Source organism: Camelina sativa, chromosome 9 (genome assembly GCF_030686135.1).
Source record: "Camelina sativa cultivar CO46 ecotype springtype chromosome 9, ASM3068613v1".
Lineage (NCBI taxonomy): Eukaryota > Viridiplantae > Streptophyta > Magnoliopsida > Brassicales > Brassicaceae > Camelina > Camelina sativa.
Window position 1 is genome coordinate 43703258 of NC_141888.1, and position 18088 is coordinate 43721345.

General features: G+C 34.8%; 2 protein-coding genes across 4 annotated transcripts; one reads left to right on the forward strand and one right to left on the reverse strand.

Annotated features, from left to right (window-relative positions):
- Positions 1–6328: 6328 nt before the first annotated feature.
- On the reverse strand, positions 6329–6799 carry LOC147939492 (uncharacterized). The gene has a single exon (XM_087465960.1). It carries the CDS (start codon positions 6797–6799, stop codon positions 6329–6331), a length of 471 nt encoding a protein of 156 aa, XP_087322086.1.
- Positions 6800–10337: 3538 nt separating this feature from the next.
- On the forward strand, positions 10338–16913 carry LOC147939493 (respiratory burst oxidase homolog protein F-like). Of its 3 annotated transcripts, none has more exons than XM_087464572.1 (14): positions 10338–11417; positions 11509–11668; positions 12023–12071; positions 12525–12638; positions 13186–13608; positions 14040–14426; positions 14510–14605; positions 14712–14827; positions 14904–15071; positions 15148–15307; positions 15395–15574; positions 15667–15795; positions 15909–15987; positions 16213–16913. In XM_087464572.1, exons 1-14 carry the CDS (start codon positions 10760–10762, stop codon positions 16320–16322), a joined length of 2829 nt encoding a protein of 942 aa, XP_087320698.1. In that variant the 5' UTR covers positions 10338–10759; the 3' UTR covers positions 16323–16913. The 3 variants fall into 3 exon arrangements, 2 of the variants coding, with proteins under 2 accessions (XP_087320698.1, XP_087320699.1); XR_015565861.1 differs by having other exon boundaries at positions 10564–11417; positions 13701–14426; positions 16213–16579; XM_087464573.1 differs by lacking the exons at positions 14040–14426; positions 14510–14605; positions 14712–14827; ... (4 more) ...; positions 15909–15987; positions 16213–16913 and adding an exon at positions 13674–13972 and having other exon boundaries at positions 10564–11417.
- Positions 16914–18088: the final 1175 nt, after the last annotated feature.

The following is an 18088-nucleotide window of genomic DNA, read 5'->3' on the forward strand; positions in this document are numbered from 1 at the left end:
CTTCAGCGTCTTGGATTGAGCATATTTATGTAAACCATACAATTCTAATATAAAAAGAACCCACAGTTCAATACTTTCCGTTCTTCTAGTGACAAAGCTAGACTTTCCAGACACAAGTGTAGCCAATTTACCAATTACCACAACTTGAATTAGTTTGAACTTTCCAGACCTATACACTACACTTAAGCGAACGACCATGCAATGGAATCATTTAAAAACCTAGTGACCGAAGCTATACGTAATACAAATTGTACACCAATATCGCATACCCCATGACGACGGTTTCAACTTTCCTAAAGCCAAAACTTGATGCTCCTCAAAACCATATCATTGACAATACCTACCTTGTATTGTCTCTCCACCGATTCATACCCTAGATAGTTCCTCACCAAATAGAGGACGTTTTGCCGCTTTGTTACCACGGTCGATATATACAACGATTATTGGTGAGACTAAAACACATCTCTCGCATTGTGTATGAGTAGGTCATGACTAGCCATGACTAGAGCTTCTGCAGTACAAGGGCAAGCCAGTTGTATAGAGCTTAAGGATATGAATCATACGATTGAATTTTTTTTTAGTCAACCAAAGTAATCTTTGTTTCTTGTAGAGATGTAAATATTCACACCACACATGTGTAAATGTGGTTGCATATTAAAATGAATATTACACTTTAAGATATAACAATACTTGGGTTCACCCCTAGGGGTGAACCTCTCCATTCACCCCCTAACAAAATAAGGCAATAAAATCTGTATACATTATTATAAAATAAAAAAACTTAAACCGCACTTTAATAAACCCAAACCGACATATATAAAATCTAAATCCTAACCATCTCATTTGTGAACCCAAACCGATATATAATTTCGTTCTACTTATAAAATCTAAACCCTAATCATCTCATTTGTGAACTCAAACCGACATATAATTTCATTTTAATTGTGAAATCTAAACTCTAACATCTCATTTGTGAACCCAAACCGACATATTATTTTGTTCTACTTGTAAAATCTAAACTCTAACTATCTTATTTGTGAACCCAAACCGACATATAATTTCGTTCTAATTGTAAAATCTAAACCCTAACCACCTTATTTGTAAACCCAAACCGACATATAATTTCGTTTTAATTGTAAAATCTAAACTCTAACCACTTCATTTGTAAATCCAAACCGACATAATTTTATTCTAAGTTTAAAAATCTAAACCAAGCCAATATTTAACTATCCTTAATTAAAAGTATACAGAATTTGTTTCCATAATTTGGTTTGCTTTTTAATTTAATTTAAATTTAATTTTAAAATAAGATATTAGATGGAAGATTCTGATTGGCTGAGAGAAGAGGGGTGAATGGAGCCTAAGTATTTTTCTTTAAGATAATGTATTAAATTTGGAAAGCCATCATGAAATCGGTTCTAATTCAAACTTATTCAGTCGCTTAAGTATGTGGTGTCACACCGATCACTCACGATCGGTTAAGCTTTCTATTATTAAATACTTTCTATAAAGATTTGTCAAATTGATTGTTTATTTAATTCGCTAACTTTTGAGTTTTTCACAAAGGAACAGAGGAATAGAGCCAACAGAAATTTTACCAACATTTCACCTTTTTTCCATATACGTAGTGTCTTTTGATCTTAAATCAAATTGAGACTTATCTGTTTATATATGACATTTATCACATTTATTAGAAGATGTTACATCTCATAAATAATATAAATAATGATCTATCAACTATAATAGATACATCGTATATAGATCATTAGATCTCTTTCAGATGAACAATCCAATACACATATTTTATCTGACGTTTAGAGCATGTTACTCACTGAAACTTCTTATTGCCGAGCATCAATATATAGAAAATATGGAAAACTCTACAATGTAAACACTTTGAACATTTTTCAATTCATTAAACCAAAAGCGTTTCCGCACAATCAGAAGATAATCTATAATAATTATATATTTTGTTCTTACTAATTAATACCATTTATAGCTTTATTTCCTTTTCTATTTTTCTGTTGTGAAAGTAGGATAATTGTTTTTGATGTAAGTTAGTATTAAATTTAAACAATTCTTGTTAGTTATCTCTTTGTATATCACTACTCGAATTTAAGAATGCATGTAGTAGTTAACAGCCAAAAGAAAAATAAATATAAATTACAAATTATGAATCATCTCTAGTTAAGGAGTTAGGGAGATAAAGAGGAGTTGATGATACTTCAAAGTCAAATAAGCAACTACAGTAAATGATTTCAAGGAGTAGCTGAAATTTAATTAAATAACGACAAATCAAAATAAAGTAAGATGACATAGATTCTCTCCTATGTACAGAAAAAGTGGTTGTGTTGTGTCATTGACTTAGGAAGATATATGGTGGGCCCATTTGTCGCACTGTATTGGGCCTCGATCACGTAATTTTCTTCTAGAAGCCCAAAAATTTGTGTGTTTCTACTATATGCATGAAATGTAAAATATTATTAGTTCAACGACGTAAACATAATATAGACTTCGTGACAAAAGTAAACTTTGAAATACACTAGACAGTTAAGTTATTCGTAGTTGTTATTATCCGATTGACCTTATATATATATATGATCGGTATACGATCAGTAATAGAATTTTCAGAAACGTTGAATAACCATTAAGTTAATAGTATTACTGATCGATGGTTATCAAAGTTTCTAAAAAAGAAACGAATTAAGGCTATATGACTATATATATCTCATTAAGCAAGGATATAAAGGATTACTTGGTTACAAAACTTAAAGCTAATCTGTTATATTCCAAAAACGCTTGGTATTATTAATCAATAAGTTAACTAATTGCTGTAATTAACAGCCGTGAAAAGCATATATATGATAACGTCAAGTTCGAAAACCTCAAAAGTCAAGAAGGTGGGTTAACTTTCCTTAGATATAAGAGACAATGCTAATTATACACAAACATAAAAGTGATTGATTTTTAATTGTAACTTGGGTTGGTAAAGTACTCATATCACATTTTATTGCTATTATTCAAGAATAACATATGCGACAAGTTACGTACTTTCGTTCGAAAACTATAAAAGTGCAGAAGATTTGGAAAACAAATGTCCAAAAGTTATATATTTTATATATGTTAACTAGTTTTATGTGTGCATGTGTGTACGTCTATACATTAATACACACACCTTTTCTATGAAATAATACGAGTTTGTTCAAACACCTCTGACTTTTGTTCAACCATATAGAATATTACACGACCTTTTCGTAATTTGTAGTGGTTTTATTTCGTCAAATTGAAATTGATACCAAAATTAGGTGTAACGTGAAAAACGTAGGTTTTATTAAAATTGAGATTAGTTACGTATGAAAAAAAATAAAGTTATGTCTATATAGCATCTAGAATCAAGCTTGACTTTTGCATCAAATTAATTTGACAATATCTTATAACAAACATATAGAATATTAACGAGCATTGAGTTTATGTTATCATCTAATAGTATATTATCGTTTTCAAGCGTTTGTAGATGTCAATGAAGGATGATGAATTATGCATGATTTTCATATGTCAAAAGAAGGGTGTGTGAATTATAAACTATACGTGTTATATTTGTTTTTTTTTTGAATATATACGTGTTATATTTGATCATTTAACATATAATAATTCATCATATTCTTTGTCCTTCTTTACGATATTTTTCTCGAACTTACGTTAAGATCAAGGAATAATTTGTATAAGTTATATTAAAGCTACCGGGCTCTAGTATGAGATATGTATCCCTATAAATATTACCAAAGCATTTGCGATAAGTTTAGTACTCACGAGTTCTAGTATATATATGAGTTAATTTCTGAAGAATTTTTTTTTTTTAATATCAAATAGGGTCGAACACAACATCACAATTAAATAGTTTTCAAAATGTCGTGCTTTGGTTCAATTCAGTAATCAACAAATATATATGTTTGGTCGATACGCAAGCATTTCCCGGAGACTAACGAAATGAAAGGAGACAAACTTCATCAAGAAACCACCTTATATTAAAACTTAAAAGGAAATAATTAAATATTTCGTTTCAAAGTTTATAATGTTTACTATGTCTATTAGTTTGTTGGTAAGTCGCACTCTTAAACAAGTTTCTCATGTGTAGTAAGTGCATGAAGATGTTGAAACATTGCAGGCATACATATACATATATATGTCATATATATCAAATTGTAACTTTGTAAATAGTTATTCAATTCTCATTCATTTGTCTTCTAAAAATCGGATAGACAACATGACTAGAACAAATATATACGATTCATTAGACTAAAACAGAAAATAAGTTGTTTAAGTAGACCCTTACAGAAATAAACGTGCTTCTATTTTAAGCTAAGCACTAACCCATATAGATTTATTGCTTAGATGTTAAACAATTCTAACTAGTTACTAATATGTACGTTTTTAAATAAAAGGAACTAGCTACTAATATAATATTAATGTATGTGTATATTTAGTTGTGAAATTAAAGCTTTAACGTAATTACTCTTATCAAAACCTACTTGCAATTATTTAAAAATGAAATTTAAAAATCTTTCTTCGTAATTTGTCAAGTCACACTAGCCGTCGCAAGCTTGGCATTTAGCTCGAAGCCTCGAACGTATATAACCAGTGTATAGTTTTATATCTTTAATTAGAATATAACGATCTTCTATGATCATCTTGAAATTCAAAAACACATATATAACTCAACCGATTTGAATAGAACATGTTTAAGTATAACCATATTTGAATTGGAATCTAGTTTTACGCTTGGAGAATATTTGGTTTATACGCTAGCTACGCGCATCATATCAACCACATATTCGTAAGGTTGATCCGTCGATTCATTAAAAAAATATTGTCAAATGAATAACTTAACTACTTAAGAAAGAAAAAATACTATAAAAGAAAGTGTTTGGATTAGTTGATATATCAAAAATCCGGGTTAACAAAAGAAAATATATTGTAAAAATTAGTAATAATCATTATACAAGTTCCTATAAAAGAAGGTTTTTTTGGATGATTTGATATTTTTCACTTTCAAATAAAAAGAGTTATACAAACTGTTATAAGTTAATATATATAAATATGATTTGGTTTTATTTTTTTCTGTTTCAAGTATATAATGTTTAACTCTTCCAAAAGTTTCAAAATACACGGCTGGCTACTTTTTTTTTTTTTTGTAATTCTACAGCTCTTTTTCATATTTAAAGTATAAAGTTATATCAAAGAGGATGTTATGGGATGGATAGTATGAAACCTCTGGAAAAATAAGGTTTGTAATGTTTTTTCTAACGTGCGATATTACATACTTATATATTATTTCTTATCACTCATGCATTAAATAATCAAATATATAAAAAGGTTACTCTTTATAGAATAACACCATATTTTAGTACTAGGTAAAAAACATTCAAAATCTTTTCACATTTGACTTTCATACTTGGAGTTTTCTTGTTTGTTTTACTATACTTATGATGCACGACCCATGGTACATTTTCAATCTAATCAAAAAGACTAACATCAATCTATTAGTGAAGCACTGAAATTACAAAATGCACTGCTATCAAATTTGATTTGTTCTTCTTAACAAAATAGATTGTTTTCAAAAGTGAGAATAATATTTGTAGTCGTGGACTTAAAACAACAATAACGCTTGCATCCACAAATGATATTCAAAGTCGTCCTTCTTGTTTTTCTCTCATCAGTTCACAAACAAGCACAACTTTAGTTAACTATGATAAAAACGCGTCGGACGAAAAAGGAAACAAAGTAGACTTGCTGAGAAACAACAGTCACACAATCACTATAGATTTAAAATATTCCTTTGGTCGAATTACTTGGAATTAACATATCCGAATTGTTGCTTTTCTTTAGTGGCCTTTAAATATTTGTATAAGAACATTCATTCACGTTTAATTCGATGATTTTCTTATCAAGTATTTATAAATAATTTTGATTAGTATATCAATTTTGAATGCAGATCAGTTTTGCTAGAAATTGATATCCAAAATTTTTTTTGTCACAGAAAATATAACAATTATAACGTATTGCGAATCGGCAATTTTAGTGCTTATTACTACTAATGAGTTTCATTCTTATTAACTCAAAATGTTGAGCTTTTTTACACTTATTGAACGGCAAACTATACTACTATAAGAAATGTTTAAATAAACATAGCATTATCTAAAAAAAAACACTCCAATAAATATATTTCAGTTTTTTTTTTTTTGTCATCTGATAGAACTTCAAGGAAAAATAGTCTAGAAAAGTACAACCGAAGATCAAAAAAGAAAGACTGAAAGACTGAAACAGAAAACTAAATCGCCTCATGTCTCACTTGATTGTGGAGCCAAAAAGGCCCTCCAAATGAGAGATAAGACTGAAGTCTACCATCCCTTGTTACACTCTTCGCATTTGCCACAGCCACCGTGTTTGCAGAAGCCGCAACCGCTGAAGCACTCCAAGACATGAAGTTTGATAACTTCTCATGTATGTTACTCAGGAGAATACTGAAACGGGGCCAAGCAGAAGGACAGTTAATCGCCTCTATGACCATCCTGTTGTCCAACGCAAGCTCGACTTTGTCAATATGTAGAATAAGTAAAGCATCCAATGCCCACAGGAGGCATTGCAGGGCCGCTACAATCCGGGAATCCGCAGGTGAAAGAGCATTCCTCGCATGGTATAGAATCTGGCCAGTCTCATCTCGCAGAATCCAAGCACCACCATTTAGACGCGACGAGTTGTACCATGAAGATCCAATATTACACTTAACATACCCAGCCATCGGCTTTATCCATTTCTTTTCCACATTACCTTGCTTCATAGGATCTTGTGCCGTGATATCTACTGGCCGAGACTGAGCTTCCTTCCACTGAGTAGCATCTTCCTGTGAAGACTAACTCTCTTATATCTCCATTTTTTCCTTGGAACATCACAGTGTTTCTATGTTTCCAGACCCCCCATAGAATCCACGGAATCGCTAACCTTACAGAACTGGGGATCTCCTCATCCTGTATGACCTTGAGCAGGTGTTCCCAGTTTATGTCAATATTCGTAGCAGAGAAACCACCAATAGGGCTAGGAATATTGGCTAAAGCCAAAGCTTGTCGAGCCACCGGGCATTCAAACAGCAGGTGACAAATAGTTTCAGTAGTTGAGCCACACCTCAAACATCTCGTATCTCCACCACAACCTCTTGATGCCAACCGTTCAGAGACTGCTAAGGCACCGGACAGCATTCGCCAGAGGAACGTTCTGATCTTGGGAACAGTTTCCACCTTCCATACGCTTGCCTTTAATTCATTGAGTTTAATCAAATCATCAGAACGAGACTCGTAGAGTGTAGAAAGAGTCTGCACCAGCCAGTATCCACTTTTAACCGAGTATGAACCTGACTTTGTGTATGGCCATATAAATCTATCTCGATGATCAAGCTTCAACCGCATAGATAAGATCCGCTTAGCATCATCTATAGGACACAAAGAAAGGACCTTTTCCTTATCCCATGTTGCAGCGCCTGGTGTTCTGAGGTCAGCTACTTTCATGTTGAAATCAAAGAAAACCTGGGACCGAAATGGAGCTCGTGGATGTTTGTCCATTATCCATTTATCTCTCCAAACCAATGTATCATAACCGTCGCCAATCGACTTCATCAGACCAGCCTTCAGCAAATCACGCCCATGAAGAATGCTTCTCCACGCGTAAGATGGTCTCGATCCAGTACCACACTCAATGATAGATGTTTTGCGAAAATATCTACTCTTATAAAACCTCGTTACCAAAGAGCCAGGGTTATTAAGAATGCGCCATGCCTGCTTGGCCAATAAAGCCTGATTAAAATCTCCCAGGTCCTTGAAACCCAACCCACCTTCTGACTTTGATTTACACAACTTCTTCCACGCAACCCAAGCAATCTTCCGCTTCCCTTGGCAATTACTCCACCAAAATTCACACATCGCACTCGTTAACTTCCTGCAAAGGTTTTTACTCAGCCGAAAACAAGAGATGGCGTACACCGGTAATGCCATAGCCACCGCCTTCAATAACACTTCCTTACCACCCAAAGATAGTGACTTAGCAAACCAACCCTGCAGTCTGTTTTGGAGCTTATCACCAATGAAACCCAATAGCGCCTGTTTAGACCCACTAAAACACTCAGGCAATCCTAAGTAAGTTCATGTACCACCCTCCTCATAAATGCTTAGTGTTTGCTTAACAACATTCTTTGTTTCCTCACTTATCCTCTTCCCAAAAGTAACAGCGGACTTGGAGAGATTTATCATTTGGCCAGACGCCTTACCATAACTTTGCAAACAAAGCATAAGCTCCTCACATTCTTCTTTCGTTGATCGGCAAATAAACAAACTATCATCAGCGAAGAGTAAGTTTTGTATGACTGGGCAGGACTCATTGAACCTGAACCCTGTGAGACGCTCCTGTTGATGACTTCTTTGTAATGCATACACTAAAGCCTCTGCACAAAGGATGAAGAGGAAAGGAGAGAGAGGATCTCCCTGTCGAATACCACGTCCCGGTTTGATCAGCCCAAAGTTGCAACCATTGATGAGGACTGAAAAGGATACGGATCTTACACACATCATTATCCACTGGACCCATTTTACAGCAAACCCCATCTTGATGAATAACTCTCCAGGAAATCCCACTCTACTCTATCGTATGCCTTCGACATATCCGTCTTCACCGCAATGAAATGCTCATCAAACTTCACATTCGTCTTAAGAGCATGCACGATCTCATGAGCAATTAAAATGTTGTCTGATATCAACCTTCCAGCAACGAAAGCTCCCTGAGTTTCCGAAACTAGGTCTGGAAGACAACGTGTCAAACGAGAGCAAAGTACCTTGGATACAATCTTGTACAAAACAGAACACAGACTAATCGGCCTCATGTCACTCATTTGGTTTGCATTTGGCTTCTTAGGGATCAAGCATAGTTGAGTATGATTCCATCCTTGCGGCATCACCCCCTGTCTGAAAGAATCCTTGTACCTCTGCAATGATATCCGCACCCACAATATGCCAATACTTCCTGAAGAAAGCACCGGTCCAGCCATCCGCACCAGGTGCACTATCACCCTTAATATTAAAGGCCGCTTGTTTAATTTCCTGAGCCGAGACTGGAGCTGTTAAACGCATATTCATATCCTCTGATACACGCGGTTCCATGCCTTCGAGTAGATCCTCAATGCCAGTGGGGTTTGAAGTCTGGAACAACTGAGAGAAATACTCCGCAGCTATATCACCTTTAGAACCCTCTTCAAAGCATTCCACCCCATTTTTGTCAATCAGAGACACCAGACGGTTCTTCAATCTTTTATACTTGACACTCCCATGGAAATATGCTGTGTTTTTATCCCCTGTTTGCAACCAAGTTTCTCTACTTTTAGTCTTCCAGTATACCTCTTCTTCCCTGAAAGCAACATTTAGTGCCCATTTGATCTGTTGCAGCCGCCTAAAATTTGGATGAGTCTTTGTAGATTCAAACTCCAGATCTTTTCCTGAGCAGCTGGATTTGTGAAGCAGAATTAGTCATGTGTGTTTTCTTCCAACGAGACAGAGCACGACGGCACTGAGAGAGGCTTGCCATCACCGGACTGTTTGTCGTCCTGTTCCCTGCTTCCCACTGCTCTCTAATGATTTTCTCAGTATCAGGTTTGTTGATCCAACGTTTATCAAACATGAACCTCCCTCTGAACCGTGAGTCCGCATCCACCAAACGAGTGATTATTGGTCTATGATCTGATCCTAACAGGTCTAGATACTCAGTGTTAACTCTGGGAAATAGATCAAACCAGCCACTGTTTCCAAAACTGCGATCCAGTCTGCACTGCACCCATACATTCTCTCTTCTACCTCCCCAAGAGAAACGATTCCCAGTACTTGGAATCTCCTTTATTCTACAGTTCCTTGCTAACGTACGAAAAGGGTAAAAAGAGCTCTCCGGTCGTCTTGGCCCTCCCAGCTTCTCAGAGTTGTCCATGATTTTATTGAAATCACCAGTAAGCATCCACGCGGCATCCCGTTGAATCCCAATTCTGGTAATCCTCTCCCATACCTCTGATCGCAAATGCCGTGCTGGGTCACCATATACAAAACGAAAAGTGTAATAGTGCCAAAAATCCAATAATATTACTATTATAAAGTTAAATATTTTTTTAAAGTATATTACACGTCAACTTTTTCCCCCAGTCCGGTTCAATTGATCTCTCCATTGTAAATAGAGAAAATTTTCAAAAGATATACTAAACCAGTTTTTGACTAAAGCTTTTAAAGCAATTTAAGGATCTTAATATATAACTCAATAGTCTGACTATAGTATACATATTCAAACTCTCAATTGTCTCAACTCAACAAACAAAACTTTCACAAAAATAAAGTGTAACAAAACCAAAAAATCCAATAAAATCCAATAATATATAACTATAAAGTATTTTCAAATTGTCCAAGTCCGGTTCAATCCTCTCCATCATCTCTCTCTCTCTCTTTCATCATCTCTATAAAGCAGAGAGCTTCACAGCGCGTGAAAAATGGCTTTTCCCACTGAGCCACGACGCGTTTGAATCCTCCACCTCTCTCTCCTCTCCTCAAAGATTCCACCTACCTATACTTATATACAACATATATATATATATATATGGTGCTACGTGTATATACTTCCAACAATATCATCATTTCTTCTTCACCCAACACTTTGAAAACTCCTATCATATACGATTCTTGGATCTATGAGGCCGTTCTCCAAGAACGATCGTCGCCGTTGGTCATTCGATTCAGTCTCCGCCGGAAGAACCGCCGTCGGTAGTGCGTCAACTTCACCTGGAACTGAATACTCCAACGGCGGCGAAGAGTTCGTCGAGGTCACCATCGATCTCCAAGACGATGACACGATCGTTCTCCGCAGCGTCGAGCCAGCGACGGCCATTAACGTCGTCGATATGATCTCCGACGAAGCTTCCGGAGGAACAATGACTCCGGTTTCCATCTCGAGATCTCCGACGATGAAACGTACTTCGTCGAACCGGTTCCGTCAGTTCTCTCAAGAACTCAAGGCTGAAGCTGTCGCGAAGGCGAAACAGTTGTCTCATGAACTGAAACGGTTCTCGTGGTCTCGTTCTTTTTCAGGCACTCTAACCACCACTTCCGCCGCGAATCAAAACGGCGGTGGTGGTGGTTTGGTAAACTCGGCTTTAGAAGCACGAGCGTTGCGGAAACAAAGAGCTCAGTTAGATCGGACTCGGTCTAGTGCGCAAAGAGCTCTACGTGGTTTGAGATTCATAAGCAATAAAAAGAAGAACGTTGATGGTTGGAACGATGTTCAGTCCAATTTCGATAAACTCGAAAAAAACGGTTTCATCTATCGTTCTGATTTCGCTCAATGCATAGGTAACACAAAAAAAAAACTCTATATATATATATATATATATAATCTTGAGATTCTTGAATATTTACTCTAAATCTTGATTTGTTAATACAGGAATGAAAGATTCAAAAGAGTTTGCGTTGGAACTGTTCGATGCATTGAGTAGAAGAAGAAGATTAAAAGTCGAAAAGATCAACCACGATGAGCTTTATGAGTATTGGTCACAAATCAACGACGAAAGCTTTGATTCTCGTCTCCAGATCTTCTTCGACATGTACGTAACATCAAAAAAAAAAAAAAAAAAAAGTTTACTTAAAAACTTCATGGTTAATTTTTAATTACTATACTAATAATGATTATCGTAAAAGCTTGTTATAATGATTTTACTATATAACGATCCCATATTTTCAGCGTCTTCCAGATCAGTCTACTTAACTATGATGATAATGATAATAATTAAACAGTATGGTAATTTGCATGTGTGCAGAAATTATTGTTCCCTGACGATGCGTATGCTTTAATTTTTATATAGTATAAACCTTTGACTTTTAATTGAAGATAATTAATACATAATTTATTACAAATCTACTACTGTATTAATCTTCTGTTATTTGTTGGGAATTTACAGAGTGGACAAGAATGAAGATGGGAGAATTACAGAAGAGGAAGTAAAGGAGGTAAATTAAATGCTTGCTAATTAACAGTTTTTGTCATTTTTTAATTAATAAATTTCATTAATTAATAAAATTTTAAAACTAAAATAGTATAAAAGGGGACTGGTAGTCAAAATAGTGTTTTTTATTTATAATCAAAGTTAGGCGGGGATTTGGTGACCTTAAATCTTATGAAATGATGATATACTAACCACTCCTCTAAATTATAAAAAAAAAATCTAAAGAACCAAAATGCGAATTTTCTTGTCTTGATTTTTTTAACCCATGTTCGTTTTAGATTCTTATCTATAAACTAAGTTGTCATTTCTGTTGAACAATGTTAATTTTTTATTGGTTTTGACTAAATAATCAACTTGTTTTATACTGTATACTAATCTAATATTTGACGGTGACACAAGATACAATAGAGATGGTTTACTTACATTTTGTGTGTTTTTTCCTTTGAATATTTTTTAGATAATAATGTTGAGTGCATCTGCAAATAAGCTATCAAGATTAAAGGAACAAGCAGAGGAATATGCAGCTTTGATTATGGAAGAGTTAGATCCTGAAAGACTTGGCTACATAGAGGTTTGGTTTTGAATACACTGTATAAAATCTTTAATATGTTTCAAAAATCCACCATCACATGCTTTGTTTCCGTGCTTGCATGATGTGAATATTATATGATATTGCAGAATACTTTCGTTACACAAACGAAATAAAGTATGTTACACCGCCGCCCAAAAATAGAATTCAATAGTTCTTTTATATAATGACCTCACAGGTTATATAGACCAAAAGAAAAAGAAAAAAAATTACTATTGCATTAAACTATTTCATGTTTGCTTTTTTCCTACTCCTTATCTCATTTTGCTGACACCTAGTATAGTTGTCCATTATAAAAGTATAGATTCTTCTATTCAGTAGCTCAAATATAGTATACAATTTCTTCTCTTCTATTTCAATTACTTAGGTGAAGTTGTTACAATAAAATATTTCAAAACATGTGACTGCTATTATCTTGTATGGTTATATTTATCTAACTCATCAGCATTTTATGATTATGATTTCATTGAGGCAAAAGTTTCATAGATTTTTATAATGTTGTTTTGTTTTTTTTTTTGTTCTTGTGTAGCTATGGCAACTAGAGACTCTGCTTTTACAAAAAGACACATACCTCAATTACAGTCAAGCATTGAGCTATACAAGCCAAGCATTGAGCCAAAACCTTCAAGGGTTAAGAAAAAAGAGTCGAATACATCGAATGAGTTCGGATTTCGTCTACTGCATGCAAGAGAATTGGAAAAGGATATGGGTTTTATCTTTATGGGTCTTGATCATGATCGGGTTATTCTTGTGGAAGTTCTTCCAATACAAGCAAAAAGATGCATTTCATGTGATGGGTTATTGCTTACTCACAGCAAAAGGAGCAGCTGAGACACTTAAATTCAACATGGCTCTTATACTTTTCCCGGTTTGCAGAAACACCATTACTTGGCTTAGATCCACAAGACTATCTTGCTTCGTTCCTTTTGATGATAACATCAACTTCCACAAGGTTAGTGAACTATTTTAACCTCTTCTGTTTGTTTCTTTGATTTGTAACTTTTTGGGGTCCCATAGGAACTTTCTTTTCGCGTGCTTCAATAGAAGTCAAAAAAACCAATACTAAATGAATGGGATACAAAAACCTCTTCGAACGCAATGTGCTGTCGAAAAAGCTGAGAATGTTGTGGGCCTCATATCCTTTGTGCACGCACTTGAACGTTGTTGACATGACAGCTAAACAGCTACTTCGTTTTCTCTTCTTTCTCATTTCTTACATTTTTTTTTTTGCCACAAAAGAAAAGTGAATAAACAAGTTCATACCGAATTAGAACTGATCTTTTTGTTCACTTTGAGATATATATATTTTTTATCGCGATTTTGCAGTAAAAAGACAACCTCATAAAATTAACCCACTGCTGTTTTTTTTTTTGTTATGGGAAGACAATTGCTGGAGCCATTGTAGTAGGTGTGATCCTTCACGTTGGAAACCATCTTGCTTGTGATTTCCCTAGAATCGTTAGAGCCACCGAATACGATTACAATCGGTTTCTGTTTCATTACTTTAAAACGAAAAAACCAACATACTTCGACCTCGTTAAGGGTCCTGAAGGGATAACAGGGATCTTGATGGTCATTTTGATGATTATTTCATTCACATTAGCAACAAGATGGTTTAGGCGTAACCTCGTCAAGCTTCCTAAACCATTTGATCGACTTACCGGTTTTAATGCCTTTTGGTATTCGCACCATTTGTTCGTCATTGTCTATATCTTGCTTATCCTTCACGGTATCTTCCTCTATTTCGCCAAGCCTTGGTATGTTCACACGGTAAGTCTCTATTATTCTTAGCTCCTTACTTGTTGACAAATATGTAATCTTGATTTTGATTTTGAGATGTTGAATTTTTGCAGACCTGGATGTATCTCGCAGTACCAGTTTTACTCTATGGTGGAGAAAGAACACTTAGATACTTCCGTTCTGGTTCTTATTCCGTTCGACTTCTTAAGGTATGTAAAAAGATACCAAAACAGAGGACTCTGTTTTCATCATTTTTACTCATTGCCTTGTAGAAGAAGCTAACATCTTTTGATTTGTATTTTTTTTTGGTTTTAGGTTGCTATTTATCCTGGTAATGTTCTAACGCTGCAAATGTCGAAACCAACTCAATTTCGTTACAAAAGCGGGCAATACATGTTCGTCCAGTGTCCTGCAGTTTCGCCATTCGAATGGTAAAAAAATTTACTCTGTTTTTGATACTAATCAAATAAAATAATCGTTCTTACTAATTTGTAATCTTCGTTTTAGGCATCCCTTCTCAATTACTTCTGCACCTGAAGATGACTATCTCAGCATTCACATTAGACAACTCGGAGATTGGACGCAAGAACTCAAAAGAGTGTTCTCTGAAGTTTGTGAACCACCAGTTGCCGGCAAAAGTGGACTTCTTAGAGCTGACGAAACAACAAAGAAAAGGTATAACACAAAAACAAAACCAAAAACTTATATAAATTAACCAAATACTAATATGGTTAGTTAAATGTTGTTTCAGTTTGCCAAAGCTATTGATAGATGGACCATATGGTGCACCAGCACAAGACTATAGGAAATATGATGTTCTCTTGTTAGTTGGTCTCGGCATTGGTGCAACTCCATTTATCAGTATCTTGAAAGATTTGCTTAACAACATTGTTAAAATGGAAGAACATGCGGTAATAAACAAAAACCTCAAAGCTTTTTCTCATTTGTCCAAAAAATTAGTAAAGATATGAGTTTGATATATGTTTTCACATCTTTAGGATTCGATCTCGGATTTCAGTAGATCATCAGAACACAGCACAGGAAGCAACGGTGATACACCAAGACGAAAGAAATTACTAAAAACCACAAATGCTTACTTCTATTGGGTCACAAGAGAACAAGGCTCTTTTGATTGGTTCAAAGGTGTCATGAACGAAGTTGCAGAACTTGACCAACGGGTAAAAAACCAAACTCAAAACATTTCTTGACAAAACCAAAATTTCTCCAAGAAGATTCAACTTAGAGAATCGATTCTTTTTTTGTGGAACAGGGTGTGATAGAAATGCATAACTATTTGACAAGTGTATATGAAGAAGGTGATGCTCGTTCTGCTCTCATTACAATGGTTCAAGCTCTTAACCATGCCAAGAACGGAGTCGACATTGTCTCTGGCACTAGGGTACGTAACTTTCTTCTTTTAACCAAAACAGAAGTCATGATTCTTTTGAATATTCTAAAATGTACCCCCACACAACTCCAAATCTTTGAAAATCTTCATATTATTTTTTTCAGGTCAGAACACACTTTGCAAGACCCAATTGGAAGAAGGTTCTCACTAAGCTAAGTTCCAAGCACTGCAATGCAAGGATAGGTAACAATCACTAACCTCCATACGTTTCTAATCTTCACAAAAAGTAAAATTATCTTTCAGGATTCAATCATTTTAGTCCCCACAGTTCCGTTTCCTTTTCTGTACCCGTATTCCGTGGGCAATAAGTTTCATTTTCATACTTTAATAAAAGCTTTCGTTTTCTATCACAATCAAGAATTCGAGTTTCCATAGAAATGATTCTTAAATCTATGATTTTTTTTGCAGGAGTGTTTTATTGTGGGGTACCGGTTTTAGGCAAAGAGCTTAGCAAACTCTGCAACACATTCAACCAAAAAGGTTCAACCAAGTTTGAGTTTCACAAGGAGCACTTCTAAAAGAAAAAGAAGAAAGAAGCCAAAAAGCCCTCCTAGATTCTTTAATATCTCACATTTAGCCACTTATAGTATAAAAGCAATCTCTTTACACTATTAATTCAAAGTGATTAAACGTTTAGCACACTGTCAAAAGTGAGTGTGTTAACGTTTAATTCCACACGTTCTAGATTTATATACACCGAGGCATACATGTAAATATATGAGACAGAAGGAGAAGGGGGAAGTTTGATAGAAGCGTATAGAAAATGTTAAAGTTATATTTTAGGGTCTTCTTTTTTACAATTTCTTGTATAGCAAGCCAATGAGATGAGGAGATTCTAGAAGAGAGAGGTGAGAGGTTTGGTGAGCGAAAGAGGCGAAAGAGGCTATAATACGACGTCGGTTTCGATTGTAGAGGAAGTCAGAGCCGGCCCAAAGGCCAAGCCCATGAAGCATGAGCTTGTGGCCTTATTTTTTGCTGTGTATTTTATATATAACTTTCGGCCTTATTTTCCAAAAAATGTGTTTAGTCTAGTGGCATTTGTCTTTGTTAGTGGGAATGAGTTCATGGGTTTGATTCTGACTAATAGCAAAACAGCCCTTTTATTTTAATTTGATTGTGGCCTTTATTAACTTAGAGACGGCTCTGGAGGAAGTGCAATACAGCTGCAGGGAAGAGAATGGACGGAAAGCTAATAATGCGTTGATAAGGTCCATGTGATTAGGAAGGTGACACTTTTTTTGGGGGGATTCTTTTTGCTATCTTATAATGAATTGTTTATGCTCATGTATAACTTTAGTGGAGTCGGTGAAAGAGAGACTATAGTTTCTAGAATCTTGGGAGGATATTTGGGAAATAAGGGGGAACACAATATTTTTATCATTATGTAAGGTGTACAAAGCATAAAAATTTGATTGTTTCTATTTGTCTCCTTTGCAAACAAGACAAACAATCCTATATAAATGAATTAGTGATACAAAACCGGTAAAAAAAAATATAGTGGTATGAATGAAAAGTAATGAATTATAGAGTTAAAAAAGAAAAAAAAAAATGAAAATGAGAATGGTAAGATATAAAACTCACAATTAGTGTTTTACCATTTTAGTTAGTCTCTTGTACCGTTTTAGTCGCAACTCACAATAGACGTCGCATATTCATTACCGATCGTTAGTAAGTTTACTACTAGTCATCATGCGCACTATCTCGCTCATGTAAATACCATTTTTATTTCAAAGTTGGAACATTTGTCAGATGAAGCAAAATATAAATTTGCTAATCAACCAAATGGGCACTAAACACACCTTTGATATTTTCGAAAGATCAAATAATCAAGGCCCAATAGAATTAATGTGGTCACAAACTTATATAAGTTTAGTCTATGACCCATATAATCATTATTGGGGTCCAATGGTCGTCTATATGGAGAAATGAACTAATTAGTTAGAGTAAAGGACTCAGCAGGAGTTGGACCTTGTTTCGATAGTCCACTAGCTACCGTCAAATTAGAGTAAGAAATTTTCTAATTTTTTTACGTGGACTCAAAGAGACCAGAAGACAAACAAAGTCAAGTGTTACGTACCAATATAGATTTATATACACAAAACAAAATAGATAATCCAAATTCAAAGTTTTCCCATAATTGCGAGAAAGAAAAATTAGAAAGCCAACAAAAATTCAAAAAAACGATTGATGTAGATGAAATATTTAGAACCTTTGACGTCGTCTTACATGGAAAAAAGCAAGAATAATAATTTCAAGATGAGATCATTCAAAAGCCTCCTAAAAA

Excerpts from the sequence above, each read along its gene's own strand:
- LOC147939492 (XM_087465960.1), bottom strand. The coding sequence starts at position 6,799 with ATGGCTGGGTATGTTAAGTGTAATATTGGATCTTCATGGTACAACTCG.
- LOC147939493 (XM_087464572.1), top strand. The coding sequence starts at position 10,760 with ATGAGGCCGTTCTCCAAGAACGATCGTCGCCGTTGGTCATTCGATTCA. Across the intron at positions 15,575-15,666 it reads TTGCAGAACTTGACCAACGG|GGTGTGATAGAAATGCATAA; the intron begins GTAAAAAACCAA and ends TTTGTGGAACAG. Across the intron at positions 15,988-16,212 it reads GCACTGCAATGCAAGGATAG|GAGTGTTTTATTGTGGGGTA; the intron begins GTAACAATCACT and ends TTTTTTTTGCAG.